The following is a 15,826-nucleotide window of genomic DNA, read 5'->3' as shown; positions in this document are numbered from 1 at the left end:
AACAAGACATACCGAGCCAGCCGGGATGCACCAACCACCCCCCAGAGGCAGGCACACGATGGGAAAGCTTAATGGAGGAGCTCTGGCATTTTGCAGCGTCATCACCATGACCTGAATGCTGGACGTATTAAAAGAAGACGATCAAAGCAAACATCTGAGAAGCAGCTGCTCTAATTACAGCTCAAACCCTTCAAGACTGGGATGCGTGGCATGCATACGAGGCTTTATTGGGGGAGCTAATGCCGAACGCTATTACGATTTGGGATTTGCGGTTTTCAGGGTAAGCAACAGTTGGCTTGTCGACAGGTGGATACACCGCCAGACCTGCCGTGGTTGTTTCATCTCTGAAGAAACTGAGCGCGCCCAGAAGGCTTTCCGGCCACTCGGTGACAGCTGAGATGGCCTGGGATGCAGGTCGGACACATACTGCAGGGCAACGGTGCGCACGGGGCACTAACGGTGCCTCAAAAGCAAACCAAGGAAGCCTAAGAGACAGACAGTCTGGAAATAGATACTACGCAAAAGTCTATTTTAAGCCGCACAAGCCGCCGCAGCCTGCTGACTCAAAACCGAGATGCTGGAGCCGAAGAGGCCCATCCTGTTCAAGCCACGTAGGGCGTCATCACGCCCCACACCGGTTTGGCCCCGGGCAGCTGCTGCTCCCCGCGAGAGCCTCCGTGGGCTGTGCTAGCAGCCTGCACTTCGCGGCAGAGTGCTGAGTCAACGCCGAGTGTGCAGGCGCCTTCCCAAGACTCTGAGCAAGGAGGTTTAAGTTTCGCCCTGCGTTGTCTCCTCCCCCAGTTTTAGTTTAAGACAAAGGCTTACTGACAATGCTGAACAAAAGCCTCAATTTAGAAACCGCACACAACATGGGATGTACCACAACCGAGGCGCGTTTTCCACCTCCACCGAGTCTGCTGAAAATCGCATCTATTTTTATGAAAAGAAATGAGAGCGAATCCATCGCGCCGCAGCACAGCCTGGACCCGGCTGGGAAGTGGCAGGCAGCGCCTCCGTCACTGCAGTGCCGTGGCTCAAGAGCAGCCCTCAGGCTCCAGCCCGTGTCCGCTTTCTTGTCTCCCATGCAGCAGCCTTCCCCACTAGAGCAGCTCCGCAGATGCTCTGGGCCTGCTGGCTGTCCCAGCTGGGGATGATGGGAGTTTCAATCCAGTGCAATGGAAACTTATATGAAGTGGGGGGAAACTGCCCTAACTAGTCCTTGGGGAGAAAAGTGAGAGCAACCACTTGAGGACAAAAGCTGTCCAGCATCTTCCGGATGGAGGGAAAGCCAGGCCATCTCCCCTCCTTGCCGCTCACGTCAGGACCAGGTTTTGAAAGGCAGGCCTGCCCCTCTGCACCCTGCCCCACATCCAAAAAAAAGTGGGGGGTAGCGAGAAAAAATGCAACCTACATATGAGAGTATTCCAGAAATACGGAAAACCCATCAGTGGCTTTCCTCATCCGATCAGCCCGGTTTCTTCCGGTGTGGTGCACCTCCTCGCCCTGTAGGGGGCAGCCACACACCATATTACATTTTTCCACAGAAGTAAATGGGAGCTGCGGCCGTGGGAGGTGTCCCACATCTATTTGGAGAAAGCGCACGCACATTTCTCAAACTTACAGGGTATTTCTCCACTCCTTCTCCTCCTCTTACAAACCAAAGCAAACATCCCTACCAGCAGTGTTATCCGCAAGTCTGAACACTTTTACAGGAAGCAAACAAATGAGAATGGATAGTTTGGGGTTCATTACCTATTGATGGGGATTTGAAGGGGTATTTGTCCGGAAGGTCCACCCTAACTTTCCACACGCCACCTTCGTACGGTGCTGCAATCAAGGAGGGAACAGGGTATTAGTTGTGCAACACCCCCAAAAAATAAGAACCGCCCACACACAAAATTTGCCAGAACAGATTGCTCAGGGGGGCCTCTAAGACAAGCATGCAAAGGGCCAAAGGCAGCACCTGCCCACGAGGAAATTCTAATTTGGGAGCCCCATCAGAATGCACTGGAGTGCGACAAGACCACCCTTTCTGATGGGACTTGTGCAGGAGGGCTTCTCTGAGCGGTCACCCTGGCTTCTTGGACAACCCTGTAGCTGAAAGCAACCCTGCTCAGAAGAGCACTCTTCCCACCAGCACCGGTGTCCAGATTTGCTACCCTAATTCAGTCTTTGCTGCCCTTCAAACTCAGATTCATCTGGTGGCCACCCACTTGGAAGGACTGAGCTAAGCAAGCAACCCAGCCCATAAAGGTCCAGAACTACTGTAGGAGTCCACTCAGATGAAACTTGAGCTGTGCCCCCTTTTTAAATCTGCCACCATTATCCCTTTGGGAATAGATGACGGGAGAATATTTACATGTCTCTCTCCCTGAATATGCATGCACTGGAAAGCCAAGGTCATCCCAGTTTAAAGAAAAAGAAAAAAGAACTGGGCTGAACCTGGATGTATCCAAGCTTACCTGTGAAGAGGAAAAGTAATTATGGCTTGAGCCTCAGAAAGATTACCAAAATTATTTGAGGCTCTACTGTCCTAGTTTTAATTTTGCATGAGCATAAAAACAACAGAACAGGAAAGAGAAACCTACACGCTACATGCATATTCCTCTTATCTTACAGCAGACTTGCATTTATCTGCTGAGCTGGTCACCACCGATTAGGAGTTCTAGGCAGGGAAGTACATGAAATTTCCTCCAGGCAGTTGAATAGGCCAGCAACCAACCTGCTTGGCTTCCATCTTGGCCAAGGAGGAAGGGACTTCAAGCAAAGCTGTAGTACATTTGCAGGGCTTAATAAGAAAACCGTATGAGCAGAAGCATCCATCTTACATGAGAGGCAAGACTGGGGGGAAACCTCTGCATTTAAAAGACTGCCTTCATTCAGAGATGTCCAACATCGACTTCTTTTTTAGTCTGTTCTTGCTGCTTTCCCTCACCAAGCAGCCCAGCACATTTCCAGCCCGGTCCATAAAGGAGACCGCTTTGGTGATCTGGACAGCTGCTAAGACCCTCCTCCAACAGCTCTGGCAAAAAGCAAAGCCGGTGAAGGCCTTTCTCCAGGGAGGCACCACTGCTCCACGGTAGGAACACACCTCATCTACAGGGGACCTCAGCTTCACGTCCTGGCATCTCCGGTTGAAAGGATGCAAGGCCTGCAGAAGGCATCTCTCTGCCCAAGGGCTCAGGAGCTGCTGCGAATCAGAGGATGAATTTGTGCAACCAACCCCATCCCGCTGGCACCTGCTGGCTGGGGGATGCCAGGAGCGGTAGGCAACACACCTGAGTTGGCACCCTAATGCTGGCCAAGGAGTTTTGTTTCAGAAGACACATGGGGCATGTGCCACGTACAACCACATCTTCTTCCTCAGTGCTCGCTTTTCGCTGGCAAACTAATACACAGTAATTTCCTTTTAACATCTTTTCAGTACTCGCTCCATCAGCACTGCCAAGGAGTGGGGGGGGGGGGAATGGCACACTTACTTCCTTGTGGTCCATAGAACTTGACTACAAATTCGTTGAGTCCTCCTAGGATCGTGACTTCATGTTTACTTTCAATACTGAAGGCAAAGTAAAGGAAACATTTTACGCACTGAAGGTTTTATGTGCCTCCCGAGAACCCCAGCAAGCCAGGAATGACTAAGACCTGGAATCGTTAGAATACTTTGCAGGCGAGTCTGAAATAATCCTTCCATCAATGGAGCCCATTCAAAACACATTCAAAGTTATTTTCAGTGCTTTAAGCAGAACAAAGCGTCTGCCACATCCTGCAGGCAAAACATAAGTCAAGATATAAAAGCCTCTAACTTGGAAATTTATTTCTATTGATTGCATTCTCTGACTTGTATATCTATGCACCTGGCACTTTACAGGCTTACAGGTCTCTGTCCTGAGTGGCTTACAATCAAAAATTAGATAAAGGGAGACAGAAAAAGGGAAGAGATAAGGAAACATAGGAAGAAAAACATCTGTCTCATACAGACACTGTATCTGGGTTACGATGGGGCCTGGGGATTATACAAGATTTGCCATACTCCCATAAGGGAGAACAAACTACAACCTAAAGTGACTTTGAACAATTCCTTCAAGTTACTAGACCACAGTGCTCTCACTAGCCTGCAGGAGTGCACATGCACGCCCAGGTTGCTGAGAAGGGAGAAGCACAAGCCGGGACACTTTCCTGCATCAGCTCCGCCTCACTGCAGGGTCCATCTGCAATCTGGATATAACCCCACAAGCCGGCCCTGAGTCAAGCCGAAGCAGAACCCAGCGGGCCTGTTGACATGAAACACCACCAACTCACGGACTATGTAACTAACCTACAGTGAAGTGCATGCAGTATTTTGAATACACAACCCCAGTTTGGGGGCAATATCATGCAAACCCAGCAAGCGTGGGTTAGGTTGGGCTATGTGAGGTCTGTTTAACCATAATACAAGCCCAGCTCGCCAGGTCTGCATGACATGCCAACCCCTGAAATGACTGTGAACTGCCCAGAAAGCTTTGGCTACTGGGCAGTGTAGAAATAGAGGATAATGAAAGAGGTTGCCCATAAGCATGACAGGCTGACTTGGGTAAAATAATCCACAATGAAGGCCAGCATAGCATCTAGCCGCATCAGTGGCTTCGGTTCTCCCAGCTCTATTGAAGAAGCCCCACAAGTGCCAGCATGGGAAAAAACCTGGAAAGATGGCTTTCTTTCAAGAACCAAGTCGTGCGAACTGGCATTCCTGCTTGAAATGCTGAAGCAGGTTTCAAACCCTGGAGGAAGTGGCTTCTTGAACAAAAGTCAAATGCACCAGCACTAACGAGTTTGCTGAAGACAGAAGAGGTGCTAGTCTGGCTGTGACTGAAAGGCAGATATCTTGACTTTGCTCTGAAGCTGCCTCTGTGAACAGCAGCTCAAGGGATACTAACCTTCCCCCCAGCTTTTTTTTTGGGGGGGGGCAGAGTGGCAGGCAAGAGGCCAATGAGAAACAAGAACATTCCCCCCCACACACACACTCACATGAACGGTACTTTAGATCAAAGGCCGTATTCACAGAGCACAATGGGAGCATAAAACATCTAAGAGTGTGACTTCCTGAAAAATACGAGCACATTTTTATCATTTTGTCCTGGCCTAGGTAGGTCACTGACAGCACCCTTTGCTGGTGTTCCGGCATTTGTGCCAGCATTCCTGTTTGCTGAATCCCATTCAAGGTGCTAGTTTTAATCTGTGAGGTGTTGAACAAAGGGCTGCAAAACTGCAAGAGATTCCAGCAATCCTGGGCTGGAAGGCTCTCTAGGAGTTCCAGGGGAATCCCACGCACCCTAAATGGTGTGCCCCACAACCTTCAGAGGGCTGCCAGAGAATTTCCCAAACTGCTCGTTGGCTAGAATGGTAGCAACTCGCTTTAAATTTCAACGGAAATGGAAGCAGGGATATTCAGGAAGCAACTCCCTGCGCCAGATAGTGGGTTTGCACGGGGCATCTATGGGCACATCTGGTTCCTGGGTAAGGGAGGTAAGTCACTGTCAGGGCAACCCACTCTGCCCATGCTCAGAGACTGCATTTCTTAAGAAGGCACAGGTAGAAGATGCCGAAGGCAAAGCTTCCACTTTAAACCAGGACATGACTTCTACCTTGTGTTGCAGCAAACACATTTCATGGTCTGATGGGGTTTCTGCGAGAGAGCTATCAAAATCCCCAAAGGATTTGAGAGTCAACTTTAGCCCTTATGCACAAAGGAGAACTTGAAGTACATAATGTCCTCGCCACAGCAAACTGCCTCCAGGAGAAAACGGCACATAAGCGAAGGCGCAAGCTTAATTCTTGGTAAGGCTAAGACATTCCTTTGCCCTCAAATAACCTGTTGAAAGCAACCTCTCCGAAGCAACGATCATGCCAAATCTGAAGCCACACATGAGACAATAGACATGTTATTTTCAGAGAAAGCAGCTGCCGATTTCAGTTTCTGTGGGCTGATTTGGGGGAGGAGGGAGAAGACCAGTGTGCATTTTTTAAAGAAGTGAAGTGCTGTAAGATTGATCCGGGCTGTCTTTCGGGGGCTGCCATGAAGAAATGAAGAGAAATGGGAGGGCAGCGCTCTGTAATTTTGCGCACCAGTGAGGTTAAAGGACAATACTGGATTGTGCCCTGAGCTGGAGTGGACGGAAAGTGCATCTGGTTCCACTGGTGGATCTGAGTGATTTGCAACAGACTGGCAAGGATTTCTGACTCGCAGCTTTTCAACAACAGCAGAAACACCCCAAGCCTGAATTGCACGGCTGAAATAAAGAAAGTTTTGCATAACCAGAACTTGACTTGTGTGTGGAAAGACTGAGAGCCCCATTTTGTTTTGGTACTCAAAACCAGTTCCTGGGATTCAGAGGGTTTAATTCTAAGCGTCTGTTTTCCTGCCCCAGACGCAACTCGGTGCAGCTTGGAGTTCTCGTAAACAAAATTAAGCAGAACTCTGCACACCGAAGCCAGCCTGCTCTGGCACTTGGAACCGGTGTCCTCAAAGCCCAAAGCGTTTTTGTATCACAACAGCTCTTGAACAGAACCCCAAGAATCTAATTCTTCACACACACAGCACAGAGCCTCATGCGCGGCTGTCACAGCGGTTTCCTTAAGGCCATCTTGTTTTCAGCTCGTTTTCATGGAATCATAGGTTCGAGTACTTCCTTCCAGCAGCCCCGGCTTCTGCTGCTTGCTGCTGAAAGCAGAGCTGAGCGAGATCTTTGCCTTGGAGACACCCAGCCGGTTAGGTTGGACAGTAATGCTCCAGATCGGGATGAGGAGGAAGTGGATATCCAGACATTTTGGACTTCAACTCCCAGCATTCCTGACCACTGGCCGTGCTTCTTGGAACAAAGTCCAAAACTTCTCAAGGTCCTGCCCTCCACAGCCTGGACGACACGGCGATCCAGTTCTGCACACATACAGAAGCGGCACTGCTCAGCTCCAAAACCGCTCTTCTTCTCTTTGGGTCGCCTTCACCCCTTCAAAGTATTCCTGTCTCCCCAAAATCTTGCAGAAGCGTCATCAAATTGTGTCTTCCCCTGGAAACTCACAAGCAGGATCTCAGGCAGGCAAGCGCCTGCTCCAACATCTGGTACCCAGAGATGTGTCAGGACAGCTGGGATGATCTGGATAGAATTACTTGATACCCAGCCACACCAGGCCGCAGCTGTCCAGGCTTCTCTGGGGGAAGTCCGACCTGACTCTTCTACTCAAGCTCTTTTCACTAGCTGGCCTGGGTCACCCGTAAACAAGCCAGACTTTCCAGGTTCACATACACCAACAAGCCAGAAACAGGGATAATCACAATCAGAAACCATGAACGCCCAGCTCAGGCGCTCTCCTTTTCCACGCAATTCCTGTGCTAGGCACCTCACGAAGCGTTGCAGTCATTTGGGGAGCAGCCAGCCGCTGCCGTTCAACCGCTGGGCCCACCCTGTGCATACAGCCGGCACAATATCCAAACGCTGTGGACCCCTCCCAGCTGCAGAGGCCAACTTGCACGGACCGCCTGAGGTACGCAGCAAAGCATTTGGACCCTTGGCAGGGCCTCCCTCCGTTATTCCCAAACTGCCTAAACGTACAGGCCCTGATTCTCTCTTCTGACAGCCACACACCAGTGATTGCGACAAGCTGTCTCCATCACCACTCTCTGCCCCGGATCCAACAAGGGGAGCATCCTTCTCTGTTAGAAACTGCCTTCCCATGAGGTGCCTAAGGGCAGCTATGGGTAATAAACACACACACACAACGGCAAAAGTGACTGCACACAACATAACCTTGTTGGGCCAACATGACTGTGCTCTTCCTCCCACCCAAGCCCACAAGGGCGCCAAAACCAGTATGCCCAGTTCAAACATACTAAGATTTAGATTCACTAAAAGAAAGCCCCAAGGGTAGCTTAGAATATAAGCCAGAGGAGGAAATGCAAAGCTGCCCCTCAGGATTCTGAGGTTCCATTCGGTCTTGTGCAGAGCTTACCCCTTTGAACTTAAAGCATTTTGCCAGTCTCAATTAATCATCATTAGGACATCTCATACTGCTGAATTTTAAGGGCTGAAAAGCAGATGTGCACAATTAAGACTACTCTCTAGCAAGCTTTGAGCAGCTGCCTCTCATTCCAAATTTAGACCTGGAGGTGCTCCTATTCCTCACACTTGTCTGGCCCCAAGCAACAGTCCCATCAGTAGTCCAGCCGCACAACATTCCCCCACCTGGCTCAGCCACGCAACACGCAAGAGGCCTAAGCATGCAACAACCCAGCCCCCGCCCACTCCAAGCAACACAGCCTCCGATGGGGGCTTGCTCAGCCAAGCAGTATAAGCATCCGGGCATTTCTCATATTCAAAAGTATCTCCTTATCAACAGTAACTGGTTAAAGAACGGCAAGGAGAGAGAGAGTAGGAACACCGACGGAGAATTAAATGGGAACGTAAACACCGGGCTCCCACAGGGACTTGTACTGAAGCTACTTCTTTTCAGCTTCTCTGTAAATGAACTGGAATTAGGAGTGAGTGGTGAAATGGCCGGGTGCGCTGGTAACAACCCAATTATATAGGATGGTTAAAATAAGGGGATTTTGAGGGTCTTCCCGAAGTGAGCGGACGGGCCTCAGCCTGGCCAGTGCGGCCACTGCAAGCCGGTGGGCACTGACCAAGCGGCGACTGACCAAGAGAGAGCGGACGGCTCAATGAAAACGCCGACTCGGCACGCAGCTACTGTGCAACAGGCAAACCCCACGCTAGACAAAACCAGAGAAGGGGCCGAACACAGAATTGCCAAGGTCTTAATCACTTTATGCAGAACTGCGGTGCAAGCACTACTGCGAATACTAGTCCCTGAACCTGAACACGATGCTGACTGGAGAAAGTACAGAAAGCGGCCCGGACTGGGGCTGGAGCAACTCTCCAACGCGGAAGGGCTACAACAACCGGGATTATCTGTCTCCGGAAAAGCAAGGTAACGGGGCCACGACAGATGCCCACCAAGTGCTGAATTGCGAGGGGGTCTCCTCTCACAGGACTTGAACATGGAGTCATCTGAAGGAGAGAGGGATTCAGGACAGATCCAAGGCAGGCCTTTTTCACACAACACAGAGCTAAACTGTGGAATTCACTGCCTTGAGATATGGGGTGGCCCCCGATTTGGACAGCTGAAAGGAGGCTGGCCTAATTCATGCAAGAGGAGGCTGCCCAGAGCGACCAGTCCTGGCGGCTGTGTGCTACCTTCAGTATCACAGGCGGGGGGCCCGTGGACACCACTTGCTGGGGCACATGGGCAGGAGAGTGCTGCCGTCTCTTGCCCGGCTTGATAAATCCTGCAGGCAGCTGGCTGGCCATGCAGGGTGCGAACACAAGATTCAGCCAGATGCTCATTGGCCTGATTCTGCACAGCTCTTCTTGTTGCTACTCTTATCCTTAGATGGAGGCAGAGCTGGGCAATGAACGAACCGGCACACACGCACGCACACAGAAGCAGCTTTTTAAGGAAACACCAGGCAGAATGAGGGGAGAAACACCCCAGTGTGACTGAACCACAGCTGCCTTGGACGAAGCGTACCACGCAGGACAAGAGGGACCAACCCTTTGCTACATTCCCAGGAGAGCTGGTGAAAGCACGGACCGGCTCAAAGTAACCGCTGTCCTTCGCTGGGGAAACAAATAGACAATTCGGCGGCAAGGAGCTCTCCCCTTCCTCAGCATCAGCCACACAAGTCAGAAGCTGACACACGCCGAATCGCGAAAAGGACAGAGACCTCAAGCAAAGCCCAAGCCCCGGGATGCTGTCGTTGGGTAGTGTCCGTTTCCACGGTCGCCATTTTAGTGGGTTTGCTGCTGCTTTTCTGGTTTCAACGCCCCATCAGTTTTGATGTATGATCCATCGCGAGACACCACTCGGAGAGGACTCCTGCCCCGGACAGTGTTCAAGACATGTTTTAAAGCAAGAAAGCACACACCTAGTTTAGGCTTCACTTCAACCACAGACTCACTGGGTGACGGCTGTCCACCAGAGCTCCAGCTGGGCTACCACCCGCCTGATCCCACTGAGTTGTGCCAACAAGGCAGCCTTCCCGGATCTAACACCCTCCAGATGTTGGATTACAATTATTTTTGTTATTTATTTTATATTATTAATTTTAATTTTATATTGTTATTTTTGTATTGTATTGTATTTTATTGTGTTGTAAGCCGCCCCGAGGCTTCGGCAAGGGGCGGCATAGAAATGTTCTAATAATAATAACAACAACAACAACAACCACCACCGACCACTAGCCCTCATTGCTGCAAAGCACCAGTTCTGGGAAGGCTGGGAGACTGTCACCCTGTCCTGGATGGGGCTGCACTCCCCAAAGGACAAGGTTCGTGGGTTGGGGGTGCTCCTGGACCCAGAACTGTCACTGGAGTTGCAGGTGGACCCAGTGGCCAGCGGTACCTCTGATCTGCTTTAGGCTGATTTGCCAACAACCTTCCGACCTGGACAGGTGGAGAGTCTGCCCATGGCTGCCCATGCTCTGGTAGCCTCTCATCCGGGCTGTGAGAACCACATGGGGCTGCCCTAGAAAACGGCCCAGAAACTCCAGCTAATTCGGAATAGGGCGGCACAGCGGTTCGCAGGGCTGGTCCCTGGGATCACACCACCCCAGCCCCCCATCAGCTGCACTGGCTGCCAGCTGAAATCCAGTCCCAATTCAAAGTGCTTGTTTAAAGCCCCAAATGGCTTAGGGCCGGGTTTATTTATTATTTATTATTTAAAGTTTTTACATGCCGTCCCCTTGCTGCATAGCCTCGGGACGGCTCACAGAAATAAATACATACAAAATAATAACAGTTACAATTAAAACCCGAAAACACATTGGCTGCACAATTAAAACCTATAAATATTAAACATTAAAATACTGTTTGAATAAAAAGGTCTTGGCCTGGCGCTGAAAAACAAATAGGTTATCTGAAGGAACGGCTTGTTCCATACATTTCTACCCATCCTTTAAAACTGAATGCTGAGATCCTTATCAGTGAACCGCCTCCTAAAGAAATAAGGGGTTAGGACGTAACAATTAGAAAAAAGGCCTTTTCTGCAGTGGCACCCAGAGCAGTACACCTGGCACCATCTTTGTCATGCTTTTGGTGCCAGGTGAAGCCTTTTTATTCTCTGGTCATTTTAACTACTGAGTCACACAGGACTCTTGGGTTTTATTATTTGCTGCTGTACCAAGAGTTCAAGTTATTAACACTGCAATGTTGTTGCCTAGTTAATGTTGTCAATGGTTTTATTCTTTTAATATAATTTTATTGTATATATAATTTTAAATTGCACACTGCCCAGAGAGCCCATGGGCTATGGGGCAATATAAAAATGTAATAAATAACTGCAATTATTGCGATACCATGGTGCTTTCCAACAGTCTGAAGGGCTTTATGAACGCTGAGATTTCTACGCAACGATCACATCTACCGCATGAAATGCGGCTGTCCCATCAAACCCAATACTGCAAAACTTACATGCAAGTAGCAGTCCCTACGGTTTCCCAGGATTTTTCTAAAAAATGTCCCTTGACCCATAATATCTTTGCCCAGCATGCGCTCTCCTGAGATTGCCTCCTATGCTGAGGAATGCCCCGAAAGCCATTGTGAAGTGTCAGCCAGTTCACACACGGAATATACCGGGTCAGCAGGACATCTCCCCAGCCCCCTAAAGTCCCACGGAAAGGGCCCCCCCCCTCCTGGCTGACCAGCCAGTCGTCATTTGCCTCTTACAGCCCAGTGAGGACCAGCTTGTTTCTTACACCACCGAGGAAAAGAAAGGGAAGATCTGCAAACTCCAGACTTTAAAAAAAACCACTCAAGTATAGCTTGCAGCTGCAGGGAAAATTGCAAATCTGATCAGAGCAGCAGGCGGCAGTGGGGGGTGGGCTTAACCCCTTCCCCATGGGCCATTTTTCTAATTAAAACTGCCCCTCCCCATGTGCTCCCACTGAGAAGGAAAGGCAGCTTGAAGATATTTTGATTACAAAAACTGCTCACGGGGAAGGGATTAAGCAGGCCCCCTCCTGTCACCGGCCCAGTGCAATTGGCAGCCCCCCCCCCCCCATCCCCATTTCAGGATGAAATAAAGGCAGGGATAACCTTCCAGGCCTCCTGCAGGGTGGCTATTTGAGGCTCAGTGCACCCAGTTTTGCTGGAGGGTAGAGTCCAGCCTCTCCACGCCCCCCCACTCCCCACGGATGACACCAAGGCCACAACCTGTCTAGCGCCCTTCTGAAAGCTGAACCCACAACTTTAGTGTGTTTTGCAAAATTACTCCTGCAGGCGTGCAGGAGGATTCCCCTGCTGGTCAAGAGAATTAAGTGCACAATTAAAACTGGACAAGGAACCAAGGACAGTGACACCAAGCCCTCCCAGAGACACTCTCCCATGTGAGCATTTCAGGAGATGGGCCATCGCTTGCCGGAGAGCTGGCGGCGGCACGACAGAGACACCATCACCCACAGTGCTTTTCATGCTTTCACCAGCAGTCAAACAGGTCTCACAGGCTCTTGAAACACTGTGGGGGAAAGCTTACAAGTCCCGTTTAACCAGTAACAGCAGTACAGCAGAAAAGGATATGCATGCCACCCTAGGACCTTCAGTTCTCTCGAGATAGCTATATCCAGACTTTAAAAGGCTCCTCCTTTTAAGTCACATAGCTGAAAGGCGGGCTTCTCGTTCCCCCTTCGCTTCATTGGTGGAGGAGCATCTTTCGAAGTTTAGAATTTTGTAAGAGTACATGCAGTCCCACCAGGCACAACAGACTCCCCTCCATTCATCTTAAAATGGCCTGGCATGGGAAACAGGAAGAGCAGCTTCCACAAACACATTAATGCTCCGAGTGGTCCCGAGTAACCCTGGGACCCCGTAAAAGGCAGAGCCTGAAGTGAACTAAGGTGGCATTATCTGAGACAACTGGCTGCGCAAACCAGCCCAGATGTGAGGCTGAGCTGAAGCTCAGCCAGGGAACCCCACGGGCACATACACCTGTGCCAGGCCCCTCTGCCGGGTCCGAGTTTATCCAGTTCAGCATCCCCCAGTCACTCCCATGTGTGCTGGACTGCAATCCCCTGCATGGCTGGCCGAGGCATGCTGGGAATTGTAGTCCAGCATGCCTGGTGGTGCTAGCTTAAGGAAAAGGACCCTAATCTCACACACTGCTGTCCCGCTGCTCCTGGGAAGACCAAAATCAGGACGCAACAGCCCTCTCCTCGTTACCGGCCAAAACCAGCTGAACCACAGAGGCGTTCTGCAGATGGGCCCACGACCAGGTGCCCCGGAAGTGCCAGGCACGCCCCAGCCAGCTCGGCCAAGGACTGACGCAGGTGGAGGCTCCCTGCTTATTTTGCTATGAGTTGCGGGGCCTTTCCGCAGCCTGCTTCAGGAGCTTCCCCTCCGCAGCACCTGCCCAGCACGCCGGATTCGCTGTTTGGGAGGCAGGAACTTGGCATAAAATTCAAAGAAAACCAAACGTGCACGCAGCACCCTCGGAAGAATCGCCCCTGAACTTCCTAGGCCGATCACACCTCATCCCTTCCTTCCCTCCTTGGAAGAGCTGCTGACGAGGAGAAAGTACACCTGAGGTCGTTAACAAATGGGAGAGCAGGGAGATGCACAGGCATTTTGGGCTTAGGCTAAGGAACCATGAGAAGATCGTGCGACATCTTCTCCAACAGCTGGCGGGGCGGTCGTGCAACATGGATGGCACAGCATCACCCACGGGACTGTGGGGAAGCAACGGGGCACGCTCGCCAGCCTCCGCCCATCCTATGCCAGCGCAGACAGCTCTGACGTAAGACACGGGGACCACAGGTGCCACCCGGCTGCAGCGGCTGCACCTGCGCAAGGGAAGCCCCACGCAACTGAGGATCTTGCTGTGGGCAAAGCTGCTACCGTGGGCAAGACCTCCGTCCGCAACAGCCCAAGGCCCCCCGGCCACATGACGCCAATCATCACATTATGCCAAGATGGGCCTAAGAAAACACAAGGCCTTGGGAAAAGGATGGACCCCGTAGAAAGACCTGCGTCTGCTCCCTGCCCTGGGCTACACCTTACAGGGTACTTCCAAGTCCAGAGGGTCAAACTGGACAGCTGTTCAGAAGTTCGAGGTGGAAGTGCGGCACCTGCGGCGAGGCCCCAGGCGAGTGCTCTAGGAACAGGCTATTTTTAAAGACGAAAGCCGAGAGCTTTGGGCTCCCATACCAAGACAGTGTGGGGCACAGCCTTTTCTATGGGCATTTCAGTCCCCGTTGCCAAAAATGAAACAGCTCTGTTACTCTGCACAGTGCTCTTCCTCGGCTTCTAGTCCTATATTTATTTAAAACTTTTCTATACCATCCCATACTTAGATGTCTCGGGACGGTTTACAACAAATCAATCCATAAATAAAAATAATAGCTGCCCAGCATCCAATGTTAAAATATAAACCCACTAACTAAAGCAAGTTAACAATTGAAATACTGGGAGAATAAAAAGGGTAAATATATATCCAAACCTATGCATTGCAGGCAAAAAACGGATATATGCACTTCGCCAAACATAGGAACATGGAGTTTTGGACATTAGGGGACCCAGAAATGCCTCTACTCCACTTCTGAAGCTTACTGCAACCCAAGCAAAAAGCTCCAAAACTGTTGTTCCAACTCCCCTCTTCCACTAAAAACAAACACACATGCACACACCTATTTCCAGTAGCAAGACCCTGTGACATCATAGCCTGCCAGGGTTCCTAGAGTATTAGCATGAAGTCAGACGCTCTGGCAAGCTAAAATTCTTGGAGATCTTAGTGCAAGGAAGCAAATGAAAGCACACTGAGCTGTCTTCCAACAATCACTCCTGCGGGAAGGTACGTTATGGAAAAAAGAAAAGAGGGAGAGGGCTTGCTGGGCTGGGTGGGGAGAAGGCCTCAGACTGTAAAACAGCGTCACTGGACGCACCAGCCCCAAAGCGTAAAAAGGGGTGAGCTTTAAAACCAGCTAATTCAGGCCCAACCTGAATTGGCACATGGCGCTGTTATTAGCAAAACAGGAAACACTGCATATGTTTTGTTATTTAACCATACATGTGTTGACTCTGGGTAACTACCACTCCTAATAGTGAGCGGCACGTTGTGAGGGCTACCAGATCGGGGCCAAAGCAGGCACGCTCCGGAGAGCAACCGAGCTCGCAGAAGCGGGGAAGAAAGTTTCTGTGACCAAAATACTGCAGCCAGCAAAACACCCTGAACCAGCACAGTGAGGCCTGAGAATGCTCAGCAGCCCAAGGAATGCAGTGTGACAGATGGGGAAGAAGAATGGAATGAGCTGCCTGGAGGGAAGGGCTGGCTGGCACCCAGAACAGGAATGCTCCTTTTGAACGCGCTGCAACACTTTGTTGCAGAGCCCACTGAAAAATATGTAACTACAACTTCCACGCTGCCTGGCTTTCCTTCCGCACCATCTTGCACGTCCATTTGTACAAAGCCAGTTTGTCAATTTTAAAGACTGTCAAATTAACTGGAGCTGTAAAATATCGCGAACAGAAAAGGCGGCATCCACATTCTGCAGAGGAAAGATCATCAGCAATGTTGATCAGGAGGACAAGATTCCAGTCAAACAGATTAATTTCTCAGACGGTTGTTGCCCGGGTCATTGCAGAAATCTATAACGTAAGGGCCATTCCTGACTACAAAGTTCTATTCCTCACTAACCATCCACGGAACAGGTAGCTGCTCCCCATGAGCTATTATTTACACAATTATCCGTCTATTTGCAAGCAACTGTTAGGTGTGCGGAGAGAGAACTCAACACTAACTGGCTGTG

The 15,826-nt window shown here is 50.4% G+C and overlaps 1 protein-coding gene across 2 annotated transcripts in view; it reads right to left on the bottom strand.

Annotated features, from left to right (window-relative positions):
- The window catches only part of UBE2H (ubiquitin conjugating enzyme E2 H), a 51,920-nt gene that overhangs the window by 14,824 nt on the left and 21,270 nt on the right, over window positions 1-15,826 (bottom strand). The window contains exons 1-3 of one of the 2 annotated variants that reach the window (XM_044429228.1): window positions 3,643-10,044; window positions 3,480-3,556; window positions 1,753-1,827 (exon numbers count right to left, since the gene is read on the bottom strand). In XM_044429228.1, the coding sequence (XP_044285163.1) occupies window positions 1,753-1,827; window positions 3,480-3,556; window positions 3,643-3,704 (214 nt within the window). In that variant the 5' untranslated portion in view covers window positions 3,705-10,044. Of the gene's footprint in view, window positions 1-1,752; window positions 1,828-3,479; window positions 3,557-3,642; window positions 10,045-15,826 lie in introns of those variants that run through there. The other variant, XM_044429237.1, reaches the window with a different exon arrangement.

Source organism: Varanus komodoensis, unplaced genomic scaffold (genome assembly GCF_004798865.1).
Source record: "Varanus komodoensis strain SLA01 unplaced genomic scaffold, ASM479886v1 scaffold1, whole genome shotgun sequence".
NCBI lineage: Eukaryota > Metazoa > Chordata > Lepidosauria > Squamata > Varanidae > Varanus > Varanus komodoensis.
This window is presented reverse-complemented; position numbering and strand designations above follow the sequence as displayed.